Below are 19,840 nucleotides of genomic sequence, written 5' to 3'. Positions count from 1 at the left end.
AATATGTAGAAGAATACATATCGGCGTAAACTGAGGAAAAAAATGTTTTATATATATTTTTGGGGGATATTTATTATATCAAAATATGAAAAATAATGCATTTTTTTCAAAATTGTCGCTCTTTTTTTGTTTATAGCGCAAAAAATAAAAATCGCAGGGGTGATCAAATACCACCAAAAAAAAGCTCTATTTGTGGGAAAAAAAGGACATCAATTTTGTTTGAGAGCCACGTTCCATGACCATGCAATTGTCAGTTAAAGCAACGCAGTGCCGAATCGCAAAAGGTGCTCTGCAACTTTTTTTTTTTTTTTTTATAAATTATTTATTTGAATGAATAACATACAAAGCTTAAGCTCACCATGGTACATAGTGCGCAACATACAGTATTCGTATTCTGGGTCACCTTAACGGGTTTAACTATCAAAGTGGGAACTTTTGACCAAGTGAACATATAGATCTTATATCATAACCTGGTTATCGGGCTATTAGTCGAGGAGTCAACCATAGCCCTACCACTTTGAATTGGCCAACAGCAAGAGGATATAATAGAAATTACCCAGAAAGTTCTAGTAACAGAAGAAGAGAAAGAAGATGAAAAAAAAGGAGGGAGGGGGGTGGGGGAAGGAAAAGGGGGAGGGGGCAGAAAAACAGGGGAACCCTCCCCAGTCTCCATACCAGCACCCCCTCATCCATCAGCAATTTGTCGGCTGGATAGTTAAATCACCAGCCTAGCGTACTCCTCCGAGTAGAAGCATTCCAGCCAGTAGAACCACTTTTTAAGGAACTGCTCTCTGAGACCTCTCTCTGTAGGTACCATATCCTCCATTTTATGGATATTGGCCACCTTTTTCAACCAAACCGCAACCCCCGGGGGCTCTGCCCTCTTCCAAAACAGGGGAATACAGCTTTTTTCTGCTGTGACCAGTAAAGGCAGGACGAATTTCCTGTAAGCCTTACTGGGGACTTTTTTTTTAATATGTTTTTTGTTTATAGCGCAAAAAATAAAAAACGCAGTGCTGGTCAAATACCATCAAAAGAGAGTTCTATTTATGGGGAAAAAAACACACTAATTTTGTTTGGGTATAGCGTTGCCTGACTGCGCAATTGTCAGTTAAAGCGACACAGTGCCGTATCGCAAAAAATGGCCTGGTCATTAAGGGGGTAAATCCTTCCGGGACTGAAGTGGTTAAAGCAGAGTTCCACCCAAAAGTGGAAGTTTTGCTTTAAGGACTCCCAACCCCCTGACATGCCACATTTGGCGTGTCTTTTTTTGGGAAGTGGGTACCTAGTTCCCATTTCCGCTCGGGCTGCCTAGGCGATTTGAGCAGAAGTTCTCCTCTCCCCTTCCCTCGCTGCAATCTTCTGGGACATGTCACAGGTGCCTGGCTACTGAGGAGGCGCAGCGTGACTCCCGCATGTGCAGTGCGCACCCAGCTGTGAAGCTGTAAGATGTCACAGCCGGACGGCCACATCGCTGGATCATGGGACAGGTGAGTGTGTGTTTATTAAAAGTCAGCAGCTACACTTTTTGTAAAATCACTGGAACTCCACTTTAACGGATGCAAGTGAGGCCCGAATTTCTTTAGATGTTGTTCTGGGTTCTTTTATAATCCCCCTGGAGGAGTCATCCTTGTGCTCTTGGAGTAATTTTGGTAGGTTGGCCACTCCTGAGAAGGTTCACCACTGCTCCAAGTTTTCTCCATTTGTGAATAATGGCTCTCACTGTGGTGTGCTGGAGTCCCAAAGCCTTTTGCATGCCTCACTTAGTCAAACAGCTTCTATTTTGGCCCCTTTCACACTTGTACGACTTGTCTTGTGACTTGGGACTGCAAAGTCACATGACAAGTCATTCCCCATGTTTTCTAATTACAACCATTCATATTAGTACGACTTCAAGTTGTGCTGACTTCAAAGTATTCCCTGCACTACTTTTGTCTGACTTTTATATGAGTTACACATACATTCCCTGAAATTGTGGCCACAAAATCAGACTTTCTCGGTAGTGTGAAAGGGGCCTTAATTGATTTCATGATTCAATAGGTCTGGAACTAATCAGACCTGGGTGTGACAAGTAAAATTTCACTCCGCTTTACAAAAAATGTGGTTGGTCACAGCTAATTCATGATTTCGCAGGGGAGGCAATTACTTTTTCACAGCACTGTAGCTGTTATTGCTGTAGCAGATATAGTGCAAATTACATTAAATTTGTAGTCGCAGCATTATTTTTAGTAGCATCTTCTGAATTTTGTTCACAAATCCATAACTTAATTTAAGCATGTAGGAGTTTTGTTTACTTTTTCAGTCACGTATTCTAGCCTGCAACATCATTTTACATTTGTGTCTTAAGGACACATCTAGGAATTACATATAGTAGTATTTTGATAGATGTGGCCTCTGACACATTGTGAGGTTGCAAATTTCCATGTACCTTCTGGAAAGTGAATAGTACCGGTAATGGTCACGGTGAATCTGTTATCTCCAAATAAAAATGAAAAATAAATTGTTTTATTTGCTATATATCTGCTATATTACATATACTTCCTAGAGGGCTTCAAGTGCATATGTACCAAAACTATGGAAATTTAAAGCTGAAGTTTAGTGTTTATTTTTGTTTTGCCTGCTCTCCTCTGCCCTATTTGCCTTTTTTAATATGGCTAGTATTACTGCTCTCTCACAATGCATTATGTTCTGTGAAGGGAGGTGGAGTTTGAATGACGGGATCTTCACCATTCATTCACAGATTTCATTGGGCTTTGGAGGAGTAGCAATATGAGCTCTCTGAATGATGGAGAGGGCAGAACGAGGTGAACGAATGGTGTCGCTTTTCTCCATAGCAACATTTATTACCATTACACATAACTATGGTGTTTGGTGTTTTATCGCCAAATGCAAAAAGAAAAAAAATAGTTATACATTTTTTTTTCTGCTTGCGAGCAATTTCTAAATTATTAATTTCACTGATCTTATTAGCTGCTTGTACTGTGAAGTAATTCACAAAAATACTTAAAGGTCACAATAGTAAGTTTAGTGTTTTTTAAGCCTCGTACATTCAATCAGATTTTCCACAGACAAAACCTCGGAATTTTGTCCGAAGGGCGTCTGTTGGCCAGGAACTTGTTTTGCATACAAACGGCACGGAATTGTCGGCCAACCAACACGAACATAGTGACGTACTATGTTGTTTTTCAGCTCTTTAGTGCCTTTTGCCTCCTCCTGCTAATTTCATGTTAGTGGAAGTCTGGTGAGTGTTGATTCACACTTTTCATTTCGTGCTTTTCATTTTATTTCTGAACGGCTGTTCGTCGGCCAGACATGTTGCAGAATTGGAGGAGATAACGTGTTTTTTATTATTGGCCTTGGAGTTATTGCTTTGACCCAAGTCCAGGAGGAGGAGGATTTTTTGGACCAAAAATTGGTTGCTTTATTAATCGTGGCCAATTATGTCATATGCCTTTGCCACGGGAGCTCCAGGAGAATAATCTGGATGATCTTCGGAATTATCTCCAGATGATGGACCCCTGCTTTCACCAACTCTCACCCCCTATATTAAGAAGCAGGACACATGCTTGAGGCTTTTATTTTGTTTCGTTGAATAATGATTTAATTTGGTATATTTTCAATATTTTTGGATGCATAGAATACACTTTTTGGTTAAGTTCTATTGGCAGGAGCATATGTCATTTTATTTTTATTTTTTTAATGCACAATAAAAAAATTGTGGAGAATAATACTTGGCTATGTGTTTTACTTCAAATTACAGTTTGGGAGTAGGCAGTTACATTTAACAAGGGACACCAACTTAGTTGTATATTTGATCTTAAAAACTATGGGATAATGGTGTTGTGGTAACTTGCCCCAAGAAAAAAAATAAAACACCATAATAATATTATTTTTATTATCACCAGAAAATAAAAGCCTTTTAAAATACGTTTGGCAGAACTCCATCAGTATCACCAGCAAAGCAGCTCAATTATTATCCCATTAAAGAAGTAGAGAATGTGCGCTGCATTTCTAGATTTCATAATTTGCCACGTCACAAATGTTAAATCTCCATTACGAATGCTAGTTTACAAGACTGACCGCTTCTGGCTGGTCCTTGCCTCCTAGCATGTGTGTTTGTATTTTGGACTTTTGTTCGACGGACTTTTGTACACACGCTTTGAAAATCCAACAGATTTGTCTGCGGAAAATTTTAAAGCCTGCCATCCAACATTTGTCCGCGGAAAATCCAACAACAATTTGTCTGATGGAGCAAACAGACGGTCGGATTTTCCGCCAAGAGCTGACATCCAACAATTCCCATCAGAAAATCCGATCATGTGTACGAGGCTTAACATCTAATGTTGCAGCGATTTATGAATAAGGTTCCTGCGCTACTTTTTACCAATTTCATTGCGACTTACATAAACTTCTGTGAAATGAAATTGGCAGTGCAAACGACAGTATTGTGCAGCTTTGAAATTGCTCTGAAGCAGCGTGAATGGGGACAAATGTGCATACGCTGGGCACAGGTGCACTTCAGGCTTCAGGACATATGCATATGAACAGTTCCTCTCCTCCATTGTGGGTGCTCCAGCTTAAATGGCTGTTGGTTTGAAAAGAGGTGAACATTTTGCAACCTGGATTCGGTCAGATCATTTACTGCTTCACCTAACTGGTCTCTGGCAACTGTTGCAGCAAACAAAAGTTGCAGCAAAATTTCAAATAATATTGTTTCATAAGCATCGCTTTGTTATGAATGAGACAAATTGTGGAATAAAATGTTGTACTTTGTACCTACTTTGTATCTACAGTAATATTGGCGGATTTAAAATGACCAGGGATTAAAACTAGAAATGTGTCATTTAAAGTTCTTCATCCTACAGAGAAAGCATTAAAAGTCAGCAGCTGCAAATTCTATAGCTGCTGACTTTAAATAAAAGGAAACGTACCTGTCCAGAAATCCAGCGCTGGCCTCCCCCCAAGCCAGTTTTCCGATCCCCAGCACCAGCACTCGTTTACTGTGACAAGCCGGTTGTGACTTTGCAGCTTCAGAGCCAGCTTCCAACTGTGGATGTGTGAGCAACGCTGTGCTTTGTGAAAAGTCCCGCAGCCTTCTGGGACGTGTGATGTCTCCCAGAAAGCTGCGGGTGGAGGAGATGGGGAGGAAGACATAAAGCAGAACTTCCCCTTTTTAGAGTGAAGTTCTGTCTAAGCATAGCAGAAGCCGATATAGTTAATGTCATGCATGTAATGAAGAAGAGATGCCTAGATGAAACTTGGCAGAGGAAAAACCTGCGCCTACGTGTAAGAATGATGCCATTTTCTTCCTTCCTGTGAAAAACCAATTGATTTCTCCTGTTACCTAGAACAGCTGTCAGGTGGTATCAAATCCACTTCTGTTGTACATTACCTGTTGTACATTACCTGTCCCAAGAAGTGGGAGTATATGTGCAATGAAAGGAGGAGATTAGGTTCTCCATAGTATGTACAAACTGCATGCTGGGTGCAAAGTGACCAGGACTGTGCAAGTATCTTTTTTTATACACTGCATAAAGTAAGCCATTGATTATCTGCACATGCCTATTTCAAAATGCAGATTTGAAGCCCCTGTATTTTAGAAGTCACAATGCCACCTGTATTAATGCCATCAATTTCCTTTTCAGCTATCAGTATCTGAAGAGAAGTGGAAACTTTGAGCGGGCAGCAGGACTACAGGCTGGAGTTGACACTATACAGGTTTGTGACATTTCAAGGGAATATAAATGAATCCTAAGCAAATTACCGCTCTACTATAAATGAGTGTGTGTTTTCCAGGACAATCATAGCATCGTGTTCCTGTGTGACCTGCACATACATTTCCCTCTGTCAGTGCTGGACAGTGTTAGAAAGCATTGCGTGGAGGGGCGTCTGGCCTTTGCTCCGATCGTTATGAGGCTGAGCTGTGGTAGCTCTCCAATGAATCCCAGAGGTAAGAGCATATTTCTGTTTAAATTACTTTCTATCAGTGCGTTTTCCAGTCACCTTTGTCTGATGTGCAATGCTTCCTCCTTTGGAAAGTAGGTGTTTTTTTCTACGTTAGCATAAGGGAAGCCTTTAATCGGTAACACACAGAGGCAGCTTTTCTGACCCCTGAAAATGTTAGTTACCTGACTGTCTCTGGCTTTACTCTCTGTAACTGATCTAGATCAAGCATGCTACCAGTAGATTTGGATCACCTGATATCCATAGTCCAATCTTGGTAGGAGAAAGGGATGATAAAAGTTAGAAAGATTTGTCTGATTGTTTTGTGGAACATAAGGTGAAGCTGAGCCAGTCTGCAAAGAGCTGCTTTTTCTACTGCATGGCTCAAGTAATCCGCTAAATCCTATACTTGACTGCTTTTACTTCTCGCTAGAGGTATCAGGCCTATAGGGGTGACCAGGGCTACTGATCAGGCAGTACAGCCAGCCCTCCTGTACTGGGCCTGGGTCCCGTCGGTTCAAAAGGGGGACCCAGGCACCTGTTGAACAGGAGAGCCAACTGTACTGCCTTATTGCTGACACTTGTGAATCCAGTGCAGCTGAGGCTGCAAAGAAAGGGACAGATACATTTGTCCTCAGTCCCTTTCTCTATATCAAATGTGAGACGTCAGGGGTCTCCAAATTTTCTAAACAAAGGGCCAGTTTACCATCCTTGAGGATTTAGGGGGGCCAGACTGTGGCCTGCGGAAGTAGAAAATGCCCCATTATTGTTTTTAGTGGAAAGAATAGTGCCCCATCAATGGTATAATTAGGAGGGCTGCAGTTTAGTGACCACTGGTTTAGACCCCAGAAATTTAACCAAAGTCCCCCCTAACAGGGCAGTTTAAAAAAAATATATGTATAGATACATTTTAAAAAACTGAATTCTAAAAAAGTAAAAATAATATAAAATTCGAAAAAACTATTTAAAAAAAATGAAGGCCTTGTTTAAATGTTTTATATTGCTTCCTCACCACCTGCTTTAAACCTGCACTAGCACATCACAACTGCATGCTTTGAAGGTGGAGGCGGGGCACTTGCAGAGCAGCGCTATTTAATTGAAGGGGCTCAGCATAATTGTTTCCTCCAGTTGCTAGGCATTGGAGGAGGCATATCCATAGCTTCCAACTTTGGAATAGTGCCTTGGATGTCTGAAAGTCTATGTACGGAAAGACTTACAGGAGTTTCCTGATCTTCTATGACTGCATTTCTACCCTTGCACAGCAGCACTCTGTGTGTTCCATGCAGTTTGGGCTGGTTATTATTATTATTTTTTTTTTATGTAATCTTTATTTAGAATAATAACATTTCAGCAGAGACATAGCAAATTTGTCATAAACCAAAAACAAATACAAAAGACAGAAAGAAAGAGTAGTAGTGCTGACAACCATAGGTAATGGGGGGGTACCGCCCACATAATGCATACACAAGTAACCAAAAAATAACCAAGTATTACTGACATATAAGCCAGCCTAGGTAGCAAAAAGGGAGCAGGCTGGTATTACAATAACTATTGAGCCCTTAGTTTAGAAGGAAGGCCATTAATGCGAAAGGGCCCCCTCCAATAAAGGGAATGCTAGAAGTCTAAAAATGACAACAGAAATGTGCAAATAGAGAACTCTATTTTGTGTACAGACTGTTGGTACCAACAAATTAAAGTATGAGAGGATAATACCTACAGGGGAAAGGAACCCCGTGTAGCCTTGCATCATAATCTACCCTAACAGTCCGAAAAGTATCATAAAAACTAAATAAAAGTACAATATCCTAGAAACCTCGGTAGGAAATAGGTTCAAGAATTATTGAAAATAATTATTATGAAAATAATTGGATGTATACCTAAACTTTCTCTGTGACCATGATCACAGCGGCATATTCTGCTGGGAAAAATGTAATTGTGGTTTGAAAGCAAAAAAAAAGGGGGCAAATTGGTGGCTTCTTAGAATGCAATCTGAGTGAGGGATCTGCTAACTCTAGTAAGGCTACATCCAGACTGGACAGAGCGTGGTCGGGGTCAGTGGTGTAATTCTGCCACACCTACCAGATACTATTGAACCTTTCTAATCTACTCCTCGTGGCTAGGAATTGGAGCCCGCTTCCAATAAATGTGGAGTAGTCATCCAGCTGCATTAGGTAGATGTGATAGAAAATACAAGCACAGTGCCCTAAGCGTGAGGGATGGTAAATGGAGTAGGAAGTGGACCAGGGATGTCCAAATCGAGTAATTCATGTATCTGAGCTTTGTTATTGGCCCAGAAGGATTCAATCATGGGGCATTCCCACCACAAGTGTAAGAGCGTACCTCACTGACCATAACCACGCCAACAAAAATCTGAGGTTGAAGGGTACATTCGCAACAAATCAGGACACACGATACCAGCGTGTCAGTATCTTATAATTCGTTTCTTGAGTTTTGGAGTCTGTGGAACTAGAGTGGGTCAACTGATATAGGTGAGATAGTTGCTTTGCAAAGAACTCTAACCCTAGGTCACAGTCCCACTCCCAGACATAAGTAGGTTTGACAGCGGTGGAAGCAAAGCTCAACAATTTTTATATAGTTCTGAAACCACATGAGGTAAAGGCTCCTAAAAAAATCCTCAAATGGGGTAAGAGTAGACACAGTCCTGATTGAGCGGCCATGGGTAGTAAAAAAAAGTGGTAAAGTTCCTTGTAACGCCAGAAGTCCATGGGGAAACTACCATAACGCTTCCTAAGGGTCTCAAGTGGAAGCCGCTTACCATTCTCCAGCTATGTGCCACAACTAGAGGTTCCATCCATAGCCCATGGTCCGGGGCAGGTTTGTAAACTGCCATCACATTAAATAGATAGGCTTTTTAGATTTCCTTTTTAAACCTGTTCTTGGAGAATCATGTCCAATGTGTAATTAGATTATCGTGCAACAGGTCCACTTTTTGCTTCCAAATTTATAATTTACAGTAGAATTCCATGCAAAACTGTTTTTTTTTTAATATCCCCTTCTCCTTCAAACGCCTGTTCTAACTAATCTGTGTAGGAAAGATCAGTATATTTACAATTTTCAGACAGCTCTTGTCCAGCCATTAAATCCGGTTCTCCCGCAGTCGACACTGGCTGAAACAGGAGATCATGTGACCAGAGCTGCTTGAATAATAGGGTAATTTATACAAATCTCCTAAACAGGTTAGTCAAAATAAGTGTTGGGAGGGGTAGGGGATAGATTTAAGAGTAGCTAGATTTTATATTGAATTGTACTGAATCGTGAAGCTTCATGCAGAAAAAGTGGTAGTGTTTTTTTATTGCAATTTCCTGAACTCAGCACAAAGAGTTGATTTAGTGCCCATTTAATGGAATAGTCTTTGGAATACCCTGTGTGGACCACAGAATTTATTAATCTCCAAAGCATTTAAGAATAGGTCAGTGCAGTATACATGAGAAATTTATTATCATGCGAATATGATTCCTAAACGCCATATGGTAAAAGGCTGGTTATAAAATTCCGACTGTTCATTATCCTCTTCCCCCGCTGTAATTTTTGTGCGGTATTTGATCTTTAGTTGTATATCACATTGACATTCTTCATGTACTCATGCCTTGTTTTATGGCTGCAGGCTATTGGGAAGTTAATGGCTTTGGCCTTTTTGGGATTTACAAGTCGGATTTTGATCGTATTGGAGGTATGAATACAGAAGAGTTCAAAGACCGATGGGGAGGAGAAGACTGGGAACTTCTGGACAGGTGCGATGCAGTTTTATAGGGCCGTCTCACTTTTTGCTACATCTGTCTTAAAGTATTTTGCTGTTTTTTTTTTACTGTTTATAAAATGTGTGTGGTTTTGATATAGTGTGGGAGGAGTTAGAATCTCTTTAGGTTTTTAATCCTGCTCGTAACCCCATTGGTGAGATTTTTCACTTCTTTCCTGGTCATGTAACCACATATAGGAAGTTTGAGAAAATCTCTCCAACCATTTCCCCATTTATGTTCACCCTTGCCATCTGTTAATCACAGCAGTAAAAGTTGCCATTTTTCGAAAACCGTTACCCACCAAAGTTTTGGCTGAAGTTTTTTTCCACCTCATGGCTCCTGATTATGTCAAGCTCAACTGTAAGCAGTTAATTCAGCAAACTTTGTTCCATTTCTATTTATATACTTGGATTCTAAACTATATTATACAGTGAAGACTTAAGTATTTCCACTGTTAGGCTACGTTCTGTTGAAACTTAAGTCATCTGCTAATGCTTATTTTGGCTATACAATGTTCCAGGCAGTTAGTTGTTCCTGGAAAACATTGTGTGACTTTTCAGTATATTTGATTACTTTTACTGCAGACAGCCGGAAAAAAAACCCCAGAACTTTAACTGGTTACATTCTTGTATTAAAGCTGAGCTTCAAACAAATAAAATATATGTGGAGCACCAGACAAGCTTTTTTTTTTTGCTGAGAAATCACCTTCACGTTTCTCCCTGGAGACAGGTAGTACCCTGTTTCCCCTGAAAATAAGCCTGGGTCTTATATTAATTTGGCAACAAAAGACACAGTAGGGCTTATTTTCGGGGTAGATCTTATGACATGTGCTGTCTTCTCTCCCCCTCTCCCTCCCTGCCTGTCAGGAATCTCCAGTGGAACCGAGTAAATTTGGTTGTAAAATCCTAGAATCCACTCTATTACAGTATTGTATTTTGTGAACTATGTGGCGTTGAAAATCTGTGGAATGACTTGAAGACTGCAGTCCACAAACAGTCACCAAGGCCGTAATTGAAGCAAACCGTTCAACAAAATACTGATATTAGGGGGTGATTCCTTTTCCAACTCAGTGATTCTTTTCTATACCCACTGTGTGTGTGTATGTACAGTGGTGTGAAAAAGTGTTTGCCCCCTTCCTCATTTCCTGTTCCTTTGCATGTTTGTCACACTTAAGTGTTTCGGAACATCAAACCAATTTAAACAATAGTCAAGGACAACACAAGTAAACACAAAATGCAATTTGTAAATGAAGGTGTTTATTATTAAAGGTGAAAAAAAATCCAAACCATCATGGCCCTGTGTGAAAAAGTGATTGCCCCCTAAACCTAATAACTGGTTGGGCCACCCTTAGCAGCAACAACTGCAACCAAGCGTTTGCGATAACGTGCAATGAGGCTTTTACAGCGTCCTGGAGGAATTTTGGCCTACTCATCTTTGCAGAATTGTCCTAATTCAGTTACATTAGAGGGTTTTCGAGCATGAACGGCCTTTTTAAGGTCATACCACAACATCTCAATAGGATTCAGGTCAGGACTTTGGCTAGGCCACTCCAAAGTCTTCATTTTGTTTTTCTTCAGCCATTCGGTGGTGGACTTGCTGGTGTGTTTAGGATCATTGTCCTGCTGCAGAACCCAAGTTCGTTTCAGCTTGAGTACACGAACAGATGGTCGGACATTCTCCTTCAGGATCTCTTGGTAGACAGCAGAATTCATAGTTCCTTTTATCACGGCAAGTCTTCCAGGTCCTGAAGCAGCAAAACAGCCCCAGACCATCACACTACCACCACCATATTTTACTGTTGGTATAATGTTCTTTTTATGAAATGCAGTGTTCCTTCTACGCCAGATATACTTGGACACACACCTTCCAAAGAGTTCCACTTTTGTCTCATCGGTCCACAGAATGTTGTCCCAAAAGTCTTGGGGATCATCAAGATGTGTTGTGGAGAAATTGAGACGAGCTTTGATGTTCTTTTTGCTCAGCAGTGGTTTTCTCCTTGGAACTCTGCCATGCAGGCCATTTTTGCCCAGTCTTTTCCTGATGGTGGAGGCATGAACGCTGACCTTAACTGAGGCAAGTGAGGCCTGCAGTTCCTTGGACGTTGTTGTGGGGTCTTTTGTGACCTCTTGGATGAGTCGTCGCTGCGCTCTTGGGGTAATTTTGGGCGGCCGGCCACTCCTGGGAAGGTTCACCACCGTTCCATGTCTTCGCCATTTGTGGATAATGGCTCTCACTGTGGTTCGCTGGATTCCCAAAGCTTTGGAAATGGCTTTATAACCCTTTCCAGACTGATAGATCTCAATTACTTTCTTTCTCAATTGTTCCTGAATTTCTTTGGGTCTCTTCATGATGTGATGCTTTTAAGGATCTTCTGGTGGACCTTACTGTGTCAAGCAGCTCCTATTTAAGTGATGCCTTGATTGTGAACAGGTGTGGCAATAATCAGGCCTGGGTGTGGCTAGAGAAATTGAACTCAGGTGTGGACAACCACAGTTATAGTATGTTTTAACAAGGGGGGCAATCACTTTTTCACACAGGGCCATGATGGTTTGGATTTTTTTTCACCTTTAATAATAAACACCTTCATTTACAAATTGCATTTTGTGTTTACTTGTGTTGTCCTTGACTATTGTTTAAATTGGTTTGATGTTCCGAAACACTTAAGTGTGACAAACATGCAAAGGAACAGGAAATGAGGAAGGGGGCAAACACTTTTTCACACCACTGTACGTGTGTATATATATAGATATATAGATATATATATCTATATATATCTATATATATATAGATATATATAGATATATATATATGCCAATTGGTAATTTAAAAGTGCTTTACACAGGAATGGCCCACCATCAGGGAACACAGGCTGAGAAATACTATAGGCTTCAAGGTATACATATGGACAGGACGCGGCTGCACAAGAACAGCATTGCTGAGCTGTAATCAATTATAAAAAAAAAAAAAGGTGAATTCTATATTTTTAAAAAGGGGAAAGAAAGGCAACGGTTTAATACACCGTGCTCTACCAAACGACGTCATTCAGTTAGGGGTTATGTCTGCTTTAACAAGAAGAAAAGCAAAACTCCCATATGAACTAGTACACAACATGAAAAATTGGGCGGCACAGTGATGTAGCGGTTAGCACTCTCACCTAGCAGTAAGCAGGGTTGCTGGTTCAAATCCCAACCACAACACTACCTGCCTGGAGTTTGCATGTTCTCCCTGTGCCTGGGTGGGTTTCTTCCGGGTACTCTGGTTTCCTCCCACACTCCAAAGACATGCAGGTAGGCTAATTGGCTTCTGTACAAAATTGGCCCTAGTATATGAGGGGGGACCTTGTATTGTGGTATTGTGGGCTCCTTGAGGGTAGGGACCAATGTGAGTGTGCAATGTACAGGGATAGGGACAATTGTAGACACTCACTCAGGTTGAACTGGATGGACTGGTGTCTTTTATTCAACCTTACTAACTATGAAATAAAAGGGTAACTCCACTTTTAAACTGCAATGTAATGGCTACCTGGAGGAGTTCTGTACACAGAATGTGTACTGACCACTCCTCAGAAACATAATTTCCTGCTTGTGTGATTGGCTCACCAATTATCCCAGAAGTCTGCCTAAGGTACAAGTCAGATTTCAGGCATCCCCTGCAAACAAAAATTTCATTTTTGATGAAATACTCCCAATAGGAAATGACGTCTGGGGGATGAAGGCCCAGTAGCTTTCCTCATTAGTGCCCTGCAGCTGCCACAGCTGACTGATAATTATGAAACCACTCCCATTAGACCCACTCGGCACAGGAACAGTGATTTCTTCAGAATAACAAAAGGTAGGAACAAAGTTTGTTATAATCCTTGTAATGTACACAGATCACCCAGAAGGGAATGTTTTTTTCTCATTAAACGTGGAGTTACGCTTTAACAAAAATATTCCACTTTAAATAGAGGTAGAGCAATATCCTCCAGCATATAGAGCAGTGATGGTGAACCTTGGCATCCCAGGTGTTTTGGAACTACATTTCCCATGATGCCCATGCACTCTGCAGTGTTGGTGAGCATCATGGGAAATGTAGTTCCAAAACATCTGGGGTGCCAAGGTTCGCCATCATTGATATAGTGTGTAGACTGACCTATAATGTGCTGTCAGTGTCATGCTCTCATGGTCACCTTTAAAAACTGATGATAAGCTTAACAGTGTTAAACTTTAGTGTTTGGAATTTCTTTTTTTCCCTCTGATAATTTGGCAAAATGATTGGGAGCTCTTGGGATGCATTGTTAACTTCTGTGTCTGGAAATTTTTACAGGGTGCTACAGAATGGGCTTGAAGTTGAGCGACTGCGTTTGAGGAACTTCTTCCACTACTATCACTCCAAGAGAGGCATGTGGAACACACAGAGCCAAGAAACCGCTGCCAAGGACTGATGTGGCGCCAAATGGCTCTGTGACCTTTAGTCCCTTTTTTGGGCCCCTCCCCAATTTGTGTTCGTCCAGAGGGGGTGGCTGTTATGTTTAATAACCATGGTGTCGCCAGAGAAACCTGCAGGGCTTGGCTCTGCACTTTACTGCAGGCAGCTCTGGTTGAGCTGAGTAGGTTGTGATACTCTGCAGGAGATGACTAATAAGATAATTTATTCAAGTATTTCTACTTGAACAGGGGAATTGGCTTTCCCCACAAGCTGAGTGCAAGTTGCCAGTACTTGTTTGTAGCGGATACGTTGCTATGTATTCTCAAACAGCAGAATGGATAGACAGGAGAAAAGGCCTTTTTTTTATCACAAAGACTTTTTCACGCCAGCACGGTTTTATGTTGTGTTTTTAAGTGTTGACCAACCTTCTGGCCCTTCTTTTAATTTAATGAATTCCTTAACACGGTGGAAAATGTTTCAGGTAATACTAATGCAATCACCTGCATTTCTGCTATGCATTCTTCTTAACAACGACACATATAGTATAGAACTGCAGACAAACAGAAATAGAATTTTTAGAAGTACAGAAGAAGCTAGAACATTTGCTTGCTGCAGTAATCACCAGTCAGATTTTTAGATGGAAACAGAAATGACATTTATTCATTAAGATATTTATTTAATAATTAGAAAAATCACAATTTCATTGTGTTTGGGGTAGGTGAGGATCCTTTGTGGATGTTTCGTAGTTCCCCCATAGTGCACATATACAAATGAAGATGTAACACATTTAAAAAATGTGGTGCCCAATAATACATATAGGTGCACACCTTGTAAACCACCTACTGCTGCACTAATATCAGTGCAGGCCTGCTTAATCAGGAGAAGCAAGGTGTTGTGTTCTATGTAAGCAATGTTATATACTGAAGGACCACAAACCAATAGTTTATTCCTTCAGTATGGTGTCCATAGATGCATTGTTTGGTGCAAACATGCTACATTTTACATGCGTGTAATGTCTTTGTATATGTGGTTTAAAGGGCTGGAGGGAGGGGTCAGAAGATACAAAACAGACAGGATATATGTCAATTATTCAAAGAAAGGCTTTTTCTTTTTTTTGGGGTATTTTTTTTTTTTAAGAAACTGCAATCAACTTAAAGCGGGAATTAACCCTGAAGAGGAAGTTCAGCTTTATACCCTCTTCTTCTAACTTTGGCACTTTTTTGGGTTTGGGGGGAGAGTGGGTACCTAGTTTTTACAGGTACCTGCTCCCATTTCTGGTTGGATCGCCTTAGAGATCCACTGGAAGTTCTCCCCCTGCCTGCAACCTTCTGAAACATGTGACAGGTTCCAGAAGGCTGTGGGACCTGTCGCAAAGCAAAGAGCAGCTCATGCATGCACAGTGGGCTGTCAGCTGTGAAACAGCAAAGAGTCACAGCTGGCTGCCAACAGTAAACATGCAGGCACCAGGGACCTGAAGACCAGTGAAGAAGTGGTTCTGGTGAGCAAGGTGCTGGACCCTGGACAGGTGAGTGCTCTTTTATTACTAGTCAGAAGCTGCAGTATTTTTTTATTTTTTTTAAAGAGGCTGAAGAACCGCTTTAATAAAAAGGGAATTGAACAGTTAGGAATGATGGGAAGCTGAAAAGATTGAGTTGTTTTTTTTTTTTTTTAAGTTAAAGGGTTTGAGGCTCTCATCCTATCTTAACAGCTTAAGAAGTCATTGACCTGAAACAAGCATTCAGCCACTGAAGTATTGGGACACTTGATAAGCACATTCTTGTTTCAGGACAGTGGATTGGTCAGTACTTGGAATGGGTTAAGATGACTGCCATAAGGCATCCTTTTCTACAAAAAACGGCTTTGCAATACTGATATCCTTTTAACAAAGTAGAGCTGTAGATTAGCTTTTAGCAGGACTAATTAATGAATTCTTATGACTGTTTGGCTGCTGTAGGTTATATATTTATTTATATTCACATATCATTTTACAGAGAACATTTTAATCCAATGCCACCAGCCCCTGAACTAACAGAAGTTTACAGTCTAATACCATACATGCGTGCACACACCTATGCACACACAGTAGGGCCAGGTAGATCAAAGTCAGTTTACCTGCCAGTATGTCTTTGTGTTGTGGGAAGGAACAGCAGTTCCATAATCCACACAGACTTAGTCCAAATTGTCTAGAGCGGCAAGGCAATGCACTTTGTAGTCTTTGTGCTCCCTTATGCACATTGTGTCTCAAGTTATGTTATTACATAAAACTCAGTTTGTCCTGCTGCCAGAAAGTTTAAGGGTCTGTTTAGCACATGTGAAAAAGGAAGTTGTAAAAATAATTCAAACCAAATTTACTTGCAATTAGCAAAGTATGGGCATTTTTTTAATAGCATTGAATCTTCATCATATTAAATCTACTTGAATGAAGGGTAGGAAAATTCCTTGCAGTATACAAACTGACCACTGGGTGTCTCAAAAGGACACCTATAGAAAGGTACGCACTTTGCATATAACTGGTGTTCTTACAAGTGAGCAAATATGACCACATGGTGTCACTGTATGATATGACTTGGGATTCACCCTGTATAACAAAATCAGATGATCTCCTAGTTAGTCTGTGATACCTTTTAATGTAATGACATGCTAAAATGAGTATGCCCTGCTTGTGGAAGTACCCCCAATATGTATCTCCAAATATGTGCCTAAAAGATAAATCTGAATGTAAGCTAAAAGGGTTTACTCATTAAATGAGAAATCTTACTTTTATGGCCTCATACACACAGGTTTGGATGCAGGAGTTTCCTATTGGGCATGCAGCATCAGGTGGGACCTGAACATTTTATGCCATGTACAGTTTGGCATGCCGCAAAAGTAAATGCATTCCAAACCTGTTTGTATGTAAGAAGCCATTTGCCTTGGTAAGTTTATCTGGACTTAAGTTGAAATTATAGGTAAAGTAAGGCAGTCGTAATTATAGGAATTATTATGTTTACCTTTTCCAAGGAATTTGTTTTTTTTTAATATAAAGGGTCAATATATCCAAACTTGAAATTTTCATTCTGAGAAAATAGTTGTGGGTTGAATTGCATCTGGCATGTATCTCTTGTGTGATAGGAAAACCAGGTCTAATTGTCTCACTCAGCCATTACAGGAGATCCTCACTATATATTTGTTTTATATTCTGAAGAATGCAGCAAGATGGATAATCGTTTTGCGGATCGGGGAGACTTCATGATTGTGAACCCCATGGTTGATACAGGACAAGCACAGATACAAAAGGAGCCTGTGAGTGATTCAACCCACCAGCATTTTCTCCATAGTTGAATTAATCCAATCTGGATAAACTGTTTACAGCAAGTTTGATGCTGCCTATTAGCAGCATATACTTATCTTGCAAAAAAAGTAATAAAATAAAATAAAAATATCTAAATTGATACCTTTTGATAAGTCACAATTACATAAACGGTACAAGCTCACGTACATGTTTACAGAAGATTCCCTGGCGTTCTAGGAACCAGGTGATGGATAGCATTATACTAGTCGCTATGTTTGCAGCATGCTAGATGGGATAATGGCAGAGGAATAATCCAATCCAAATGTGTTCCTCTTAGAGTATTGTACAGTGTCATCTCCTGCTCAGATCTAGCTATGCTCAGCATTTACAATGATTTCTGTGAAATTAAAATGTAGCAAGAGGTTTTTAGAAGTTTTAAATATTTTTTTTTCTTTTTAAACTAAAATAAAAGTTTTCAGTTTGGCTTTTATTTGTCTTGCAGTTTTTATTTGCATTGATTTACAATAAGTTATACAACTACGACTGTTCCTTAAAGTCTTTTGTTTTTCAAATAACAAACAGGTTTATGCTTACCTGCTTTGTGCAATGAAATTGCACAGAGTGGCCTCTGATCCTCTTCTCATGTGCACCGCCGGCACTCTTCGATTTATCTCGTCCCAGTGTGCCATCATAGGAAGCAATTTCCTATTGTGACACACCTGCGTACTCAATCGGGAGTCATGTTGCTTGTGTCTATTGATACAGACAGCTTGCAATGGCCCCTCCCCCACATCACAGGATTTGACTGACAGCAGCGGCAACCAATGGCTCCAACTGTTCTCAGCAAAGCCAGTCAAAGTGGAGAGAAGAGAGCAGCTGCCAACGGGCACAACACTGGATCACATGAAGACTTTTAAGTATGGGGGGTTACTTCCAATAAAGGTACATTCCATTCAAAATTAAGTCTTAAATTGCATACAGAGATTATTGCTTACCTGCTTGGGGCTTTCGTTTTTATCTAGGGGGTAATTATGCAGCAGTCAATCCCTAAAGGCAATGTTTTTTTGATGTATCTAATAATATGGCATTGCCCTTTTGTAGTACCAGCGGTATTCTCAAAACTGCTTGACTCCTCCCTCATTTCAAAATGCCTAATCGATCAAATTATCAGTTCCAGGAAATGTTTCCCAACCAACAGTTTGCTTTGGACATTTAAATCTTATTTGTGATTGATCATAGAGCAGGGGTGTCCAACCTCTGGCCCGCAGGCCTTCTAATGTGGCCTGCAACCTCCTGCTCTGGGATGGCGGGTCGACAAGCCCAGATTGCCAGTTCCTGACCCGCCATCCCAGAGCATCAGTGTTGAGAATGGAGTCGGCGGTAGAGGAAGCATGTGGCTGCAGTAGAGAGCACAGCTGATGCTTCCTGTATAGCATTGGCTCCTGACTGCAAAAGCCAGCGATACCTACTGAAGTGAAGATTGTGTTTAAAGGTCAGGTTTTTTTTTAATTAAAATCACATAGCAATGGGCATATCTGTGCTAGTTCTGCACTGCTTTCAAACTGATCCACAGGTACAGTGCACTGCACCTGTGAGTTACCTGCACTGAGCCATAGACTTCTGGTATTACATAATTACATAGGTTTGGTGTGCTTTCTGAAAGTGCACCACACCTGCAGGATATAATAGAAGACTACGGCAAACTGCAGGTAATCCGCAGGAAAGCCACAGGCGCACTGCACTGCACTTGTGGTACGGGTAAACCGCAGTGCATTAGTGTGAAAGCAGCCTTATGCCCCTTTCACATGATCGGTCCAATTGGTCTGCTCATCCGTTTTTCAGGTGGACCTAATCAGACCCTCTATTCACCTCTATGCTGACTTGTGTCTGTTTACACCTGCCTACCTCCAATACGATTTACTAAAAAAACACAGAAGGGGATCTGCCCCCTTCTGTCTGGTCTGATCTGATCGGAGGGCCCATGGAGCAGAGCTGGCTGTGCAGAGTGAACACGGACCTGTCATCCACCCGCTCCGCTCAGTGTGGCCTGCCACTGGTTACTACGTTGCTTAAGTGGCCCTAGCTCTTCAAAAGTTTGGGCACCCCTGTCATAGAGCAGGAAGGTTCCATAACAGGGGCTCAAGGAAGCAGACCACCCTATCACACATGATTTAGGATTGATAGCAGTGGATTATATGTAACAGATTAAGCTAACCTTTTACGCAATTGCAGTATCTGATGTTTAGCAGCAGTTTTAATTGCTCACTTAACCTGTTATTCAAGACCTTCTAACCCTTCAGTAGTAAATTTTGGCAACTTCTGCTCCAACCCCCTAACTCCCCTTTCCTCATCTACTGTAATATCTTAGACCCCTTTTACACTGGGGTGGTTTTCAGGCACTTTAGCAATTGAAATAGCCTCTGCTAAGGGCCTGAAAACCTCCTCCCAATGATTTAAGTGT

The 19,840-nt window shown here is 40.9% G+C and overlaps 1 protein-coding gene across 1 annotated transcript in view; it reads left to right on the top strand.

Moving 5' to 3' along the window:
• B4GALNT4 (beta-1,4-N-acetyl-galactosaminyltransferase 4) overlaps positions 1–17,869 on the top strand; it is a 141,014-nt gene extending 123,145 nt beyond the window's left edge. Inside the window, exons 18-21 of the mRNA XM_077460740.1 lie at positions 5,646–5,718; positions 5,797–5,950; positions 9,569–9,695; positions 14,007–17,869. Coding sequence (XP_077316866.1) covers positions 5,646–5,718; positions 5,797–5,950; positions 9,569–9,695; positions 14,007–14,124 — 472 coding nt within the window. The 3' untranslated portion in view covers positions 14,125–17,869. The remainder of the gene's footprint in view (positions 1–5,645; positions 5,719–5,796; positions 5,951–9,568; positions 9,696–14,006) is intronic.
• The last annotated feature ends 1,971 nt before the right edge of the window (positions 17,870–19,840 follow it).

The sequence above is a fragment of the Lithobates pipiens genome, unplaced genomic scaffold (genome assembly GCF_037356315.1).
Source record: "Lithobates pipiens isolate NorthernLeopardFrog02 unplaced genomic scaffold, aLitPip1_a1.2 Scaffold_10, whole genome shotgun sequence".
Classification (NCBI taxonomy): domain Eukaryota; kingdom Metazoa; phylum Chordata; class Amphibia; order Anura; family Ranidae; genus Lithobates; species Lithobates pipiens.
The sequence above is the reverse complement of the archived record's forward strand: the minus strand, read 5'-3'. Positions and strand labels throughout refer to the sequence as shown.